The following is a 16,571-nucleotide window of genomic DNA, read 5'->3' as shown; positions in this document are numbered from 1 at the left end:
AATTGAGAATCTTGAGTGTTGTTTTGTGGGTGTATGTCAAGGTTTGCTTCTGCACCAATGTAACTTAGCTGGCCTGAGTCTCCCGGGGTGTGTTTGTGTGTGCCTGGTGAGCGTGAAATACACTGATCCCTTATTGATATCACTTGCTAAATCCACTTCAATCAGTATAGATGAAGGGGAGGAGAGGGTTTAAATAAGGGTTTTTAAGCCTTGAGACACGGATTGTGTGTGCCATTCAGAGGGTGATTTAAGTACCTTTGAACAGGGTATGGAAATAGGTGCCAAGCGCACTTGTTTGTGTCAAGAACTGCGATGCTGCTGGGTTTTTCAAGCTCAACAGTTTCCTGTGTGTATCAAGAATGGTCCACCACCCAAAGGACATCCAGCCAACTTGACACGACTGTGGGAAGCATTTGGAGTCAACATGGGCCAGCATCCCTGTGGAACGCTTTCGACACCGTGTCCCGATGAATTGAGGCACTTCAATATTAGGATGGTGTCCTTAATGTGTGTACAAATATATATTTTATGCTGCCTTAGGTGAAAAGTCAGTATTGTGTGGTGTGTACCTACAGTTGAAGTCAGAAGTTTACATACACCTTAGCCAAATACATTTAAACTCAGTTTCACAATTCCTGACATTTAATCCTAGTAAATCCTTAGGTCAGTTAGGATCACCACTTTATTTTAAGAATGTGAATTGTCAGAATAATAGCAGAGAGAATTATTTATTTCAGCTTTTATTTATTTCATCACATTCCCAGTGGGTCAGAAGTTTACATACACAATTAGTATTTGGTAGCATTCCCTTTAAATTGTTTAACTTGGGTCAAATGTTTCGGTTAGCCTTCCACAAGCTTCCCACAATAAATTGGGTGAATTTTGGCCCATTCCTCCTGACAGAGCTGGTGTAATTGAGTCAGGTTTGTAGGCCTCCTTGCTCGCACACGCTTTTTCAGTTCTGCCCACAAATTTTCTATAGGATTGAGGTCAGGGCTTTGTGATGGCCACTCCAATACCTTGAATTTGTTGTCCTTAAGCCATTTTGCCACAACTTTGGAAGTATGCTTGGGGTCATTGTCCATTTGGAAGAGCCATTTGCAACCATGTTTTAACTTCCTGACATATGTCTTGAGATGTTGCTTCAATATTATCCACATAATTTCCCCTCATGAAGCCATCTATTTTGTGAAGTGCACCAGTCCCACAACATGACGCTGCCACCCCTGTGCTTCACGGTTGGGATGGTGTTCTTCGGCTTGCAAGCCTCCCCCTTTTTCCTCCAAACATAACGATGGTCATTATGGTCAAATAGTTCTATTTTTGTTTCATCAGACCAGAGGACATTTCTCCAAAAAGTACAATCTTTGTCCCCATGTGCAGTTGCAAACTGTAGTCTGGCTTTTTATGGCGGTTTTGGAGCAGTGGCTTCTTCCTTGCTGAGTGGCCTTTCAGGTTATGTCGATATAGGACTCGTTTTACTGTGGAAATTGATACTTTTGTACCTGTTTCCTCCAGCATCTTCACAAGGTCCTTCGCTGTTCTGGGATTGATTTGCACTTTTCGCACCAAAGTAGGTTCATCTCTAGGAGACAGAACGCGTCTCCTTCCTGAGCGGTATGACGGCTGCGTGGTCCCATGGTGTTTATACTGGCGTACTATTGTTTGTACAGATGAACGTGGTACCTTCAGGCGTTTGTAAATTGCTCCCAAGGATGAACCAGATTTTGCGGAGGTCTACAATGTTTTTTTTTCTGAGGTCTTGGCTGATTTCTTTTGATTTTCCCATGATGTCAAGCAGAGAGGCACTGAGTTTGAAGGTAGGCCTTGAAATACATCCACAGGTACACCTCCAATTGACTCAAATTATGTCAATTAGCCTATCAGAACCTTCTAAAGCCATGACATCATTTTCTGGAATTTTCCAAGCTGTTTAAAGGCACAGTCAACTTAGTGTATGTAAACTTCTGACCCACTGGAATTGTGATACAGTGAATTATAAGTGAAATAATCTGTCTGTAAACAATTGTTGGAAAAATGACTTTTGTCATGCACAAAGTAGATGTCCTAACTGACTTGCCAAAACTATAGTTTGTTAACAAGAAAATTGTGAAGTGGTTGAAAAATGAGTTTTAATGACTCCAACCTAAGTGTATGTAAACCCTAGAGGTAGACCGATTAATCGGAATTGCCGATTTAATTAGGGCCAGTTTCAAGTTTTCATAACAATCGGTCATCGGCATTTTTGGACACCGATTATGGTCGATTACATTGCACTCCATGAGGAGACTGCGTGGCAGGCTGACTACCTGTTACGCGAGTGCAGCAAGGAGCCAAAGTAAGTTGCTAGTTAGCATTAAACTTATCTTATAAAAAGCAATCAATCTTAACATAATCACTAGTTAACTACACATGGTTGATGATATTACTAGATTATCTAGCTCGTCCCGTGTTGCATGTAATCGATGCGTGTCTGTTAATTTATCATCGAATCACAGCGTACTTCGCGAAATGGGTGATGATTTAACAAGTGCATTCGTGAAAAAAGCACTGTTGTTGCACCAATGTGTACCTAACCATAAACATCAATGCCTTTCTTAAAATCAATAAACAAGTATATATTTTTAAACTATTAACTAAATATTTAGTTAATATTGCCTGCTAACATGAATTTCTTTTAACTAGGGAAATTGTGTCACTTCTCTTGCGTTCTGTGCAAGCAGAGTCAGGGTATATGCAGAAGTTTTGGCTACCTGGCTCGTTGCGAACTGTGTGAAGACCATTTCTTCCTAACAAAGACCATAATTATTTTGCCAGAATTGTACATAATTATGACATAACATTGAAGGTTGTGCAATGTAACAGCAATATTTAGACTTAGGGATGCCACCCGTTAGATAAAATACGGAACGGTTCCGTATTTCACTGAAAGAATAAATGTTTTGTTTTCGAAATGATAGTTTACGGATTTGATCATATTAATCACCTAAGGCTCGTTTTTCTGTGTGTTGTTATATTATAATTAAGTCTGATTCGATAGAGCAGTCTGATTGAGCTGTGGTAGGTAGCAGCAGGCTCGTAAGCATTCATTCAAACATCACTTTCCTGCATTTGCCAGCAGCTCTTCGCTGTGCTTCAAGCATTGCGCTGTTTATGACTTCAAGCCTATCAACTCCCGAGATTAGGCTGGCAATACTATAGTGCCTATAGGAACATCCAATAGTCAAATGTATATGAAATACAAATGGTATAGAGAGAAATAGTCCTATAATTCCTATAGTAACTACAACCTAAAACTTCTTACCTGGGAATATTGAAGACTCATGTTAAAAGGAACCACCAGCTTTCATATGTTCTCATGTTCTGAGCAAGGAACTTAAACGTTAGCTTTTTTACATGGCAAATATTGCACTTTTACTTTCTTTGTTTTTGAATTATTCAAACCAAATTGAACATGTTTCATTATTTATTTGAGACTAAATTGATTTTATTGATGTATTATATTAAGTTAAAATAAGTGTTCATTCAGTGTTGTTGTAATTGTCATTATTATTTATTTATATATATGTGTGTATGTGTGTGTATATATATACACATATATATGCGTGTGTGTGTGTGTGTGTGTGTGTGTGTGTGTGTGTGTGTGTGTGTGTATATGTAACCGATGTGAAATGGCTAGTTAGTTAGCGATGGTGCGCGCTAATAGCATTTCAATCAGTGACGTCACTCGCTCTGAGACTTGAAGTAGGGTTTCCCCTTGCGTTGCAAGGGCCGCGGCTTTTGTGGCGCGATGGGTAACGATGCTTCGTGGGTGTCAGTTGTTGATGTGTGCAAGGGTCCCTGGTTCGAGCCTGGGTTGGGGCGAAGAGAGGGATGGAACCTACACTGTTATATATATATATATATATATATATATATATATATATATATATATATATATATATATATATATATATATATATATATATACATATATATATACATATATATACATATATATATATATATATATATATACACATATATATATATATATGTGTGTGTGTGTGTGTGTGTATCTATCTCGGCTGATTAATCGGTATCGGCTTTTTTGGTCCTCCAATAATCGGTACCGGCATTGAAAAATAATAATCGGTCGACCTCTAGTACACACCAATAGTATCTCATTCACAATTTTGACAAGCACTTGATAATGCCTTAAATTTTACGGCGGCATCCCCTTTGTGGTCGTAATGCACCCTAAAAAAATTCATGCCTTTTGCAGCCAGAAGTGCTGCGTTGTGCCCTTCTCCCTGAGTCTGCGCAATCCGATGCACCTCTGTCCGAAGCGCCTCAATCCGAAGCGCCGTATGTCACGTGATCGGGTCTTTCTCACAGGCTACAAGTGAAGACGGACACATCATGGACGCAACTGCGCGCGTCCTTATCCAATTCTGAGGTGCCTTTGAAGATCTGTCCACATGATCTTTTTGTCAGTCATCAAGATGAGTAGGCCTAACAAACAGCAAAAGCAGTTGTGGGGTGCAAATTAATACAACCACAAGCATTTAAAAAATGGTTGACGCAACAAAGTTTATCTTAAATTGTTGATCAGCTATTAAGCTATTTCTTCACATTATAAGCGCAGCAATGCACACATGATAGTAGGTTATAAGATAGTAGGCTATCCAAGAAGGCATAGTAGTCAGACTTCCTTTATCCTTGTCTTTTTGCGCGTGTATTTGTATACATATTTACATATTTTCTTCGCATATCTTTTTATATCTTTTTTTCTTTCTAAAAACTCAACCTCAAAACACTCCTGCAACCCGCCTCACCAATTGTTTAAAAAAATGTATTATTCACCTCAAATCTGAAATCCACAACAGAAGCTAGCCAGTTAATGTGGCAGGCTAACGTTAGTATTCAGCTAACCACGGTTGGCGGTCATCAGCTATCCTTTAGCTCGAAAAGCTATTGCCAGTTTTTGTACAACGCGACTCAGACCAGAGCATACCGGACCTATTTTCTCTCCGTATCCCCGGATTTCTACCGCAAGCTCTGGACATTTACACCTGGATCTTGCAGCTAGCTAGCTGCTATCCGAGTGACTATTGGCTAACGTCGGTCCGGAGCAAACATCAATTATTCCGGAGCAAGCCAGCTGAAGAGTTCCATCGGCCACTCCTGGGCTACAATCACCTATCCGGACCCATTTTACTGCCAATGCAGAGCCCCACCGGGCCTTCACGACTGGACTACCGACGTTATCTGCCCAAGGGAGTTATCCAACTGGCCCCTCCGTCGCGACGTAACCTGAACGCCCATCTGCGGCCCGCTAATCGTTAGCTGTCTTATCGGCTACTATCTGAATAGGTCTATCGGACAATTTTCTTGGGCCACTATAACTATTTTGCCAATTGGATTGGTCCCCTCTACCACATGGAACCCCACTAATCTACCGATGGAAACGCACGAGGTGGCTAAAAACAGACCATCTTCTGCCAGCTTGCTACCCATGACCCGGCTAGATGTCTGAATCGCCGTGACCCCAACCAACCTCACTACTCACTGGACCCTTATGATCACTCGGCTAAGCATGCCTCTCCTTAATGTCAATATCCCTTGTCCATTGCTGTTCTGGTTAGTGTTTATTGGCTTATTTCACTGTAGAGCCTCTAGCCCTGCTCATTATACCTTATCCAACCTTTCAGTTCCACCACCCACACATGTGATGACATCACCTGGTTTCAATGATGTTTCTAGAGACAATATCTCTTTCATCATCACTCAATGCCTAGGTTTACCTCCACTGTATTCACATCCTACCATACCTTTGTCTGTACCTTGAAGCTATTTTATCGCCCCCAGAAACCTGGTCCTTTTACTCTCTGTTCCGGACGTCCTAGACGACCAATTCTCATAGCTTTTAGCCGTACCGTTATGCTACTCCTCCTCTGTTCCTCTGGCGATGTAGAGGTGAATCCAGGCCCTGCAGTGCCCAGCTCCACTCCTATTACCCAGGCGCTCTCTTTTGATGACTTCTGTAACCGTAATAGCCTTGGTTTCACGCATGTTAACATTAGAAGCCACCTCCCTAAGTTTGTTTTAATCACTGCTTTAGCACACTCTGCCAACCCGGATGTCCTAGCCGTGTCTGAATCCTGGCTTAGGAAGACCACCAAAAACTCTGAAATCTCCATCCCTAACTACAACATTTTCAGACAAGATAGAACGGCCAAAAGGGGCGGTGTTGCAATCTACTGCAGAGAAAGCCTGCAGAGTTTTGTCCTACTATCCAGGTCTGTACCCAAACAATTTGAACTTCTACTTTTTCTCTAAAAACAACTTGCTCACCGTTGCCGCTTGCTATAGACAACCCTTTGCCCCCAGCTGTGCTCTGGACACCATATGTGAACTGATTGCCCCCCATCTATCTTCAGAGCTCATGCTGCTAGGTGACCTAAACTGGGACATGCTTAACACCCCAGCTATCCTACAATCTAAGCTTGATGCCCTCAATCTCACACAAATTATCAATGAACCTACCAGGTACCACCCCAAAGCCGTAAACACAGGCACCCTCATAGATATCATCCTAACCAACTTGCCCTCTAAATACACCTCTGCTGTTTTCAACCAAGATCTCAGCGATCACTGCCTCATTGCCTGCATCCGTAATGAGTCAGCGGTCAAACGACCTCCACTCATCACTGTCAAACGCTCCCTGAAACACTTCAGCGAGCAGGCCTTTCTAATTGACCTGGCCCGGGTATCCTGGAAGGATATTGACCTCATCCCGTCAGTAGAGGATGCCTGGTTATTGTTTTAAATGCCTTCCTCACCATCTTAAATAAGCATGCCCCATTCAAGACATTTAGAACCAGGAACAGATATAGCTCTTGGTTCTCTCCAGACCTGACTGCCCTTAACCAACACAAAAACATCCTGTGGCGTTCTGCATTAGCATCAAACAGCCCCCGTGATATGCAACTTTTCAGGGAAGTTAGAAACCAATATACACAGGCAGTTAGAAAAGCCAAGGCTAGCTTTTTGAAGCTGAAATTTGCTTTCTGCAACACAAACTCAAAAAAGTTCTGGGACACTGTAAAGTCCATGGAGAATAAGAGCACCTCCTCCCAGCTGCCCACTGCACTGAGGATAGGAAACTCTGTCACCACCGATAAATCCACTGTAATTGAGAATTTCAATAAGCATTTTTCTACAGCTGGCCATGCTTTCCACCTGGCTACCCCTACCCCGGTCAACTGCACTGCACCCCCCCACAGCAACTCGCCCAAGCCTTCCCCATTTCTCCTTCTCCCAAATCCAGTCAGCTGATGTTCTGAAAGAGCTGCAAAATCTGGACCCCTACAAATCAGCCGGGCTAGACAATCTGGACCCTTTCATTCTAAAATGATCTGCCGAAATTGTTGCAACCCCTATTACTAGCCTGTTCAACCTCTTTCGTGTCGTCTGAGATTCCCAAAGATTGGAAAGCAGCTGCGGTCATCCCCCTCTTCAAACGGGGGGACACTCTTGACCTAAACTGCTACAGACGTATATCTATCCTACCCTGCCTTTCTAAGTTCTTCGAAAGCCAAGTCAACAAACAGATTACCGACCATTTCGAATCCCACCGCACCTTCTCCGCTATGCAATCTGGTTTCAGAGCTGGTCATGGGTGCACCTCAGCCACGCTCAAGGTCCTAAACAATATCTTAACCGCCATCGATAAGAAACAATTCTGTGCAGCCGTATTCATTGACCTGGCCAAGGCTTTCGACTCTGTCAATCACCACATCCTCATCGGCAGACTCCAATAGTCTTGGTTTCTCAAATGATTGCCTCGCCTGGTTCACCAACTACTTGTCTGATGGAGTTCAGTGTGTCAAATCGGAGGGCCTGTTGTCCGGACCTCTGGCAGTCTCTATGGGGATGCCACAGCGTTCAATTCTTGGGCCGACTCTTCTCTGTATACATCGATGATGACGCTCTTGCTGCTGGTGACTCTCTGATCCACCTCTACGCCGACGACACCATTCTGTATACTTCTGGCCCTTCTTTGGACACTGTTAACTAACCTCCAGACGAGCTTCAATGCCATACAACTCTCCTTCCGTGGCCTCCAACTGCTCCTAAATACAAGTAAAACTAAATGCATGCTCTTCAACCGATCGCTGCCTACACCTGCCCGCCCGTCCAGCATCACTACTCTGGACGGTTCTGACTTAGAATATGTGGACAACTACAAATACCTAGGTGTCTGGTTAGACTGTAAACTCTCCTTCCAGACTCATATCAAACATCTCCAATCCAAAGTTAAATCTAGAATTGGCTTCCTATTTCGCAACAAAGCATCCTTCACTCATGCTGCCAAACATACCCTCGTAAAACTGACCATCCTACCGATCCTCGACTTCGGCGATGTCATTTACAAAATAGCCTCCAACACTACTCAGACTGCATCCAGTTTGCTATCACAGTGCCATCCGTTTTATCACCAAAGCCCCATATACCACCCACCACTGTGACCTGTATGCTCTCATCGGCTGGCCCTCGCTTCATATTCGTCGCCAGACCAACTGGCTCCAGGTCATCTATAAGTCTTTGCTACGTAAAGCTCTGCCTTATCTCAGCTCACTGGTCACCCTAACAACACCCACCTGTAGCATGCACTCCAGCAGGTATATCTCACTGGTCATCCCCAAAGCGAACACGTCCTTTGGCCGCCTTTCCTTCCAGTTCTCTGCTGCCAATGACTGGAACGAATTGCAAAAATCGCTGAAGTTGGAGACATATCTCCCTCACTAACTTTATGCATCAGCTATCTGAGCAGCTCACCGATCGCTGCAGCTGTACACAGCCCATCTGTAAATAGCCCTTCCAACTACCTGCCTCATCCCCATATTGTTTTAATTTACTTTTTTTTCTCTTTTGCACACCAGTATTTCTACTTGCACATCATCACCTGCACATCTATCACTCCAGTGTTAATTTGCTAAATTGTAATTACTTTGCTACTATGGCCTATTTATTGCCTTACCTCCTTATTCCATTTTCACAAACTGTATATAGATTTTTCTATTGTTATTGACTGTACTTTTATTTATCCCATGTGTAACTCTGTTTTTTTGTTGCACTGCTTTGCTTTATCTTGGCCAGGTCACAGTTGTAAATGAGACCTTGTTCTCAACTGGCCTACCTGATTAAATAAAGGTGAAATTAAAAATAAATCATCGAACCCACAAATGCTGATGCTCCAGATACTCAACTAGTCTATAGAAGGCCAGTTTTATTGCTTCTTTAATCAGAACAACAGCTTTTAGCTGTGCTAACATAATTGCAAAAGGGTTTTCTAATGATCAATTAGCCATTTAAAATTAGGAACTTGGATTAGCTAACACAACGTGCCATTGGAACACAGGAGTGATGGTTGCTGATAATGGGCCTCTGTACGCCTATGTAGATATTCCATTAAAAATCAGCCGTTTCCAGCTACAATTGTTAATGTTGTAAATGACTATGTCTACACTTTATTTCTGATCAATTTGATGTTATTTTAATGGAGAAAAAAATTGCTTTTCTTTCAAAAACAAGGACATTTGTAAGTGACCCCACACTTTTGAATGTAGTGTATGTATAGCTGGTTGGTTTAAAGTGAATAAGTGTGTTGTCATGTTTCTTCCTCCTGTCCTGTAGCTTTGCCATGGAGCTAGGAGAGTTGTGTGTGGGGCCTCAACGGGGCTCCACCCCGGCTGAGAGGGAGGTGCTGACCTCCATTCTATGTCAGGAGGAGCAAGATGTCCAGACCTGCTCCCTAGCCATGGTGCAGACTGCCTGTGTTCAGAGGTCCACTGTGCTCACACATTCCCGGGGGAAGACTGGCCAACAAGGGTCAGTGTTCCTTTTCAGTCTCCTCTATTTGAGTGACACACAGTACTCTCTGACAACACTACTATAATCTCTGTTTTCATTACTGTTGAAAATAACACCCATATTAACTTTGCAATATTATTTAAAGGCCCGGGGGCAGTCAAAAAATTGATTTTATATGTTTTATATGCATTTTCACTAAGGTTGGAATAATACTGTGAAGTTGTAAAAATGCTAATGCCCTTTTAATGTAAGAGCTGTTAAAAGAAATACAGCTGGAAATTTCAGCCTGTTTTGGTGGGATAGAGTTTTGGCCTGCCTGGTTCCATCAACAGGTGGTGTATTAGCTAATAGACCAATAAGAAAGAGTTCCAAAACACTGCCAATAACAGCTAGTTTTCAGTATTCCCCTCCCCACAGACTAATCCTAGACAGTCCTAATACAATTCTTGCTTGAGAAATTGCTCTTTGCAAAGAAGCTATTTTTGTTTCTTTTTGACCATTTCAATTAAAAACAATCACAGAAAGGTACTTCATTGTCACACAAAAATGATTTGATAATGAGATAACGGCTGCATTGGACCTTGATAGGACCTGAGGTGTTAAAGGGTGTCCAGTTAGTATTATTGTGTGTGACAGAGGCCTCATACCCCCTCTTCATGTTAGTGACCATCACCCTGGTTCAATTATATGAAAAGATAATGTATGTATAGATATACAAGCAATGTCTATACTGGTCAAATACAGAAGTATATCATGAGAATTTTCACTTTTTTACTGTGCTGCTTGTAATCTGAGTACTTTTGAACATTCGCCCTTGGTGTGCATAATATGTTTATTTTGGCTGAAATTCCCTATTTTGCCAACCTGATAGTCATTAGATGCTTTCTGTACACATGACTAATCTAACAAGTAAATAAGAGGACATCACCACAACATTAGTGTATTTAAGACACGGATGTACATTTTATGGGAGGGTACATGAAAAAGAATCATCGCTATAATAATACACTTGATATTTGTACATCAAACTTTTCAGGAAAATGACGTTTTGGGCATATATTGTATGGTTTTGTTTTTCCTAATTTGCGTTGCTTGACAGTGCTGTATGATAACAAGGCTGTCTGAATGAAGACGCTGTTGTCTAGATGATGAGTTATTGTGCCCTCTGTGTCTGACTGGGAATAAGACCAGAAATGCTGTGATTGTTCATCAGTTTCTGCTTACTCTTCAGTGTCTGAAAGGAGAGTCAATCACAAAAAGTATGACTTGAAAGTACTTATCTTATCAACACCATCACGTCGTATGTCAGGTCATTGACTTGCACAATGACATCAACTCTCATATTCCTATTATTCAGTGCCCTTAACTCATGTTCCCTGCAGTAATTACCTACATGTATAATACCCACTTTACTACTAAGCTCTAATAACTTCTCTTCCTGGCAGCACTTAACTGTTGTAAGTATTTATGCTGCAGCTATAATACTGTTGATTGTTGCTCAGAACCTGTGCTGTCTAATAAATCAGACTGCTAATATGACTTTCCTCTCACTGTTTCATTCCACAGTGAGGGACCAGGCACAGACCCTATATAGTTTTGCTTAAAGACTGAAATAAGGTAGCCTCTTTCATACCTCATCCAAGATAGCATATCGTGTTGATTGGTAGTGTTGTATCTGTAGTACTCAGTAGTTGAAACTGAGCCTTAAGTAGTCTGGTGTGCTCTGCCTCTGTGCCCATAATAGACTATGTGTGTCCGCTGATTGATTGGAGGTGAGAGGTAAATGTGAAATCCCATTCGGACACAGATTAGGGATAATCAGAGGCAGTGGGGGTCCTTAGCTCAATTCTGCTATTGCTTAGAAATCTCAATCTTGGTTGTCACTACTATGCATACAGACTTGCTGCACAGGAATACTTATTGTACAAGTTCATCACATATCATGGAAAGACAATAAAGACATGGTACAGTACAGTAGGAAAATGGCACCAGTGATATTTATTTTAAGTGCCAACACTTGTGTGCTTGGTCTTCACATTTCTCCTACAGAATGTGTCTTACCAGTCATTGTTTATCTTGTACTGAACAAAACCAACGAGCAACTATCAGCAAAATCTTGATAACTGTATACATTCCAAAATGATTTTGTATTTATAAGCTTATTTACTCTTTCCCTTTAGGATTTCCATCTGTAGGCAATGTCTATCCCACAAACCCCTCTAACTCACATGCATCCTTCCCCCTGTTGACATATTTGTAAGATTTCTTGAAGGCTTGGTTATAATGAGTAAGACATGCTGAGTTGCATTGGTCTATAGCTGTAGAAAACTAGAGTGAATATTTGTAAAAGCCTAAATCGGGATTTTATCAAGACTCGGCACATATTTAATTGCCATGTTTTTCTACAAGCTTGTCCCAATACAGTGGGAAAGGTCTGCATATTTTCATTTAGACCAACGTCCTTATTACATTCAGGCTGAGGCACATTTAAATGTAGTTAGGAACTTGAAGTGACTGACTGCTTTGTTTTTATTTTATGTCTGTGCTATTTCAGTTAACAAGTCTCTGGATCTATTGAAATAATTAAATGTTTGACCTAAATGTATTTCTGTAGACGATTGTCAATGAAGGGTTCACAAGTTGAAGGCGGAATAACACAGTTTGGCTTTCACTCTTTTAAATGAATTTGATTATGGGTATATGAAAAGAAGGTAACAAGGTGATGATGGCATAGAATCGATGACACATTGATTCTGTTTTAAATGCTCTTGCTAAACAATCTCTGGTATCCATTTCCATGTTATCTATTATAATCGTGTTCTGTACCAATCTGCTATGGGTTCTCTCTTTTGCGTCAAATCCCCCCCTGTGATGGCAGTCCTCCCTTTTACAAACATTGCTTGGTTTGCCACATTGTCTAATTCCGCCTCAATTCCATGTTTCTTTCAGGCAAGCTTTTATTGTTCGAGGCAGTTCCTGTTCTTTAGACAAACTTTTGATGTGTATTACCCGATCCCTCACCTTTTGAGGGCTCTGTGGAGTGGGCTATATAAGGTGTCTGAGCAGGTGTCAACTGGCCACAGGAATCTGTTTTGGGGGCAGGTTGTCTGGTCCATAGTAGGCTGTGGAGGGGACATCGATGTTGGGGTCGCCGTTGTTGGCTGTGTCAATCTGGTTGCACTTCCCCAAGCTCTTTATAATATTGAAGTTGGATCTGGCTGTCTCCACAAAGCTGTTCTCCAGGAGCCAGCCGTCGGACTCTGAGTCTGGGTCCCCCTGTCTCAGCACGTTCTCCAGGGATGTCTGGAGGTAACGTACCCCCGTCAGCACCGACAGCTACAACAGCACACAAACATTACTGAGGAAATCCCTAGACCATGTAATATACTGATGACTGTAACGTTTGTTTATCATTTATAGTGGACCAGAGTAAAATATGTGGGTCCCAGAAGTAGCTGTAGGTTTGGGATGTGTATTTTGGGACAGCTCCATGTGACCCAGTAGAGGACAAAGGGTGAGTCCACACACAAAGCTGAGCATGGATAACCCGGAGCCAATGTCACAAAAGAGATTTGGTGTGGGATTAGGGAGCATGCAAAGTGAATGAACAATTATATTTATCACGCTAAGGGAGGATAAAGTGCATGGGAGGTGGACTAGAAGCCCTGAACACTTCCCTGCAAGTACAAGGTGTCAGACAATCTACATTGCAGTATTCTGAGTTCTTTATAATTAGTGGTTTGCTGAGTTTAAATAATGGTTTTGGTGTATGTCAGGTAAGTCTCAGGCACCATGTTTACTTATATTCAAACCACATCAGTCTGTTTGTAAGGACACCCCTATGCCTACCTCAAACAGCCAGATGATGAGGACGGTGAGGCCGATGGACTGCATGATGTGGGTGTAGTACTCCAGCAGGGCCTGGCGGCAGCCCTTCCTCCACAAGTTGAGCTCCTCTGTCTGGTATTCATAGTTGAAGTGGGCTGAGCTGTTGGTAATCTGGTGCTGGATGCAGGGCCGTGGTGAGTTAATGTTACAGCAGCTGAAGGGAACCCCGTCCATCAGGTATTTCCCTTCCACGTTACTCCTCAGCCGGCTAGAGACGTGGAGAGGGGAAAAGGGAGAGACCGAGACAGAGGGTTGATCACTTGGGGCATCTAGAGCCTCAAATTCAAGAACCTTAAGGTCATAGTATATATGGGCACAGAGCTGACCTCTGTGTCTGATCTGGCAGGTAGGGTATCACTATTCTAGTCTGTACTTACGCCACAACCTCCCTGTGGGACATGTCCAGGTACCGGTTGCTGATCCACTGGATCTGGAACCAGTCTCTGAAGCCGAAGTTGCCGCAGCACTGGAACTGGATCTGCAGCAGGTCCACAGTGCGCTTCAGAAAGCAGCGGCCTGGTGTGTCCGTGTCCTTATAATAGCGCATGGCCTCCCGCAGACCCAGGTCCAGAGCCTCCTCCAGCTCCCCGAGCATGCTGTAGCACATGAGAGCCCCCACCAGGATGCAGAAGGTGAAGAAGAAGGTGCAGATGACGTAGGGCAGCATCAGCAGCTTCCAGCGCAGGAACTTAGTGGTGTCCGCACAGTCGTAGCAGATCTTCCCGCCCAGGAAATTGATGCCACAGGCGATGAGGCCTGTGGCAATGAGCATGTTGGGGACGTAGTGGAGGTCCCTTTCTGCCATAAGCTCCCAGCGCTTGTTGATCTCCACCTTTAGGAAGAGCCCCAGGCTAAACAGAATCAACCCTGTCACCACGGAAACCCAGTTGAGGATCCACAGCACCTGGGCAAGCTTGTCCCTGTTGGTCTTGGTGAATTTCACTTTCAGCACGGCCATCTTAAATATGTTTGTTTTGTTTTATCCAATGTCCTGGAAGGACGCTGGATGGGGGAGAGGATAGAGGTAGGGGAAGGAGTAAGAGGCACAATGGGCTGTGGATGGATAAAGGGAGGGGCCAGGGTTGTAGATGGGAGGTTTCCACACACCCTCACATAAGCAGTTTAGCTCAGTGATTTATAATCAGTTTCTTGAGTAGGGGTCTCCTATTTATAAGTGTTGGCAGCCCTGCACCACAAGGTATGATCAAACATAATAATGAATATCTGAATCACTGCAGGAACATTTTCTCATACAGTAGCTTTTACACAAATATTAAAAATGACCAAATTGGATAATGCACACCTCTGGACTATGTCACCTCTGCTGAACCCACTATCAACATAATACTTTGCTAAGCAATTCATCTGAAGAAATAGAATGGAATAAACTAGAAATAGAATCGACTATAAAATTCAACAAAAAATACATTAAACAGCAGCATTCAGTGGGACCTACCTTATCTCAGCAACATGCACGGTGTCCGTCTGATCTGGCTCCCATCTCTGTTTAGGGGTTTGTTTTGTTCTTCACTGACAGACATCCTAAGACTTGGCCTGGAGAGAGGCAAGCCGTAGTGGCACAGAAGGAGTAGACAGACACCCGCCCGCAGCAGCATCAGAGTGAGTCCGCTGGCCAAAGCCCCCTGACCCTCCTAATAATCCCCTCTAATCAGACCTGTAGGATTTGGATGTACCTTCTGCCACCTGCACAAATCTGACTGCAGCACCACAAAGAGTTATTGGGCAAGGGTCGTGTGTGTGTGTGCGTTCGACAGAGTGGCTGATATTGAATGAATAGACAAATACATTTTTTTTCTCAAAGACTAAAGTATGAATAGCCTATTCCATTTACACTAAACGGTGCTCTGCTATTCTTTTTGTTAAATGGAAGCTTCACTGAAGCAAAGGAAACAAGGTCACTTGTAAACTCATATAGTGACAGAGATGAAACAAAGGTAAGAAAAGTAGGGGTTTACAGGGGTGTGTATGTCTGTATGTATGTGTGTGCTTATAGTATTGTGTCCAGTGAGCCCTCTTCTGGGTCTGTGAGTCTCCATTCCTGAAACAGGTTGAGGCCAAGTAAGGCAACACATAACTTTGTGATGACAAGTGTTATTGCCACAATATCAAAGAGGACAATATTAAGCTCATAAGCAAACACTGAAAATGTGTCAGATTGTTTGATAATATGCCTTAATGTGATCAGGTAAACAACATTTCTGCTACCCACAAGTCAGTGCTTTGGTGACACTATGTATGCTTCAGAGGGGAAAGGAAATGGGCCAAGAAAAACTTAACACTGACAATCAAAAGCTCCAAAGACCTTAATACAATCTCCTTTATCCTCATGGTGTAATTGAATTTGCAACAAAGCATTTTCACCTACTCCTCCCCTCACACACTCTCCTATTCCTGTCACACTCTCTGTCTCTCACGCACACGTCCATACACATCCACACTGCCAATCAGCCAATGAGATCTCGAGCGAGATTGAGATTACTTGATTATCATGGCCCGAAGGAGCTTGTGTAAGAGGAGAGTTCTACTGTGGACACACACTAGTCAAGTCAGCACATCCACAGGGAGAGAGATGGCCTGATCCCTGAGTGGAAGGGGAGCACGGATACTGTGGAAGGTAAGTGCTAGAGACTACAGCTTCTGATCACATATTAGTTCTGTGGTAAAATGGGCTATTACTTCGCTGTGTCTGCTGTACTTGGATCTGATGGTGGATATCATAGGCATGAATAGTAGCCCTCTAGGCTTTACGGCACTGCAAGTTAACTACGTTCTTAAAGCCATATCCATAACATTGGTCTTCCATT

At 42.8% G+C, this 16,571-nt stretch overlaps 1 protein-coding gene across 1 annotated transcript; it reads right to left on the bottom strand.

The window, feature by feature from the left end:
• Window positions 1-10,782: 10,782 nt before the first annotated feature.
• Window positions 10,783-15,398, bottom strand: LOC106611009 (photoreceptor outer segment membrane glycoprotein 2). The gene is made up of 4 exons (XM_014210801.2): window positions 15,203-15,398; window positions 14,124-14,748; window positions 13,708-13,954; window positions 10,783-13,194 (listed from the first exon to the last, which is right to left on the bottom strand). The coding sequence occupies exons 2-4, from the start codon at window positions 14,702-14,704 to the stop codon at window positions 12,928-12,930; spliced, it is 1,095 nt and encodes a 364-aa protein (XP_014066276.1). The 5' UTR covers window positions 14,705-14,748; window positions 15,203-15,398; the 3' UTR covers window positions 10,783-12,927.
• Between the last annotated feature and the right edge of the window lie 1,173 nt (window positions 15,399-16,571).

The sequence above is a fragment of the Salmo salar genome, chromosome ssa09 (assembly GCF_905237065.1).
Source record: "Salmo salar chromosome ssa09, Ssal_v3.1, whole genome shotgun sequence".
NCBI lineage: Eukaryota > Metazoa > Chordata > Actinopteri > Salmoniformes > Salmonidae > Salmo > Salmo salar.
This window is presented reverse-complemented; position numbering and strand designations above follow the sequence as displayed.

What these genes read in the sequence shown, in the direction of transcription:
- LOC106611009 (XM_014210801.2), bottom strand. Translation starts at nt 14,704, where the DNA reads ATGGCCGTGCTGAAAGTGAAATTCACCAAGACCAACAGGGACAAGCTT. An exon ending in TCCCACAGGGAGGTTGTGGC is followed by an intron (nt 13,955 to 14,123) that starts GTAAGTACAGAC and finishes CCACGTCTCTAG; the next exon opens with CCGGCTGAGGAGTAACGTGG. An exon ending in TCATCATCTGGCTGTTTGAG is followed by an intron (nt 13,195 to 13,707) that starts GTAGGCATAGGG and finishes GTGCTGTTGTAG; the next exon opens with CTGTCGGTGCTGACGGGGGT.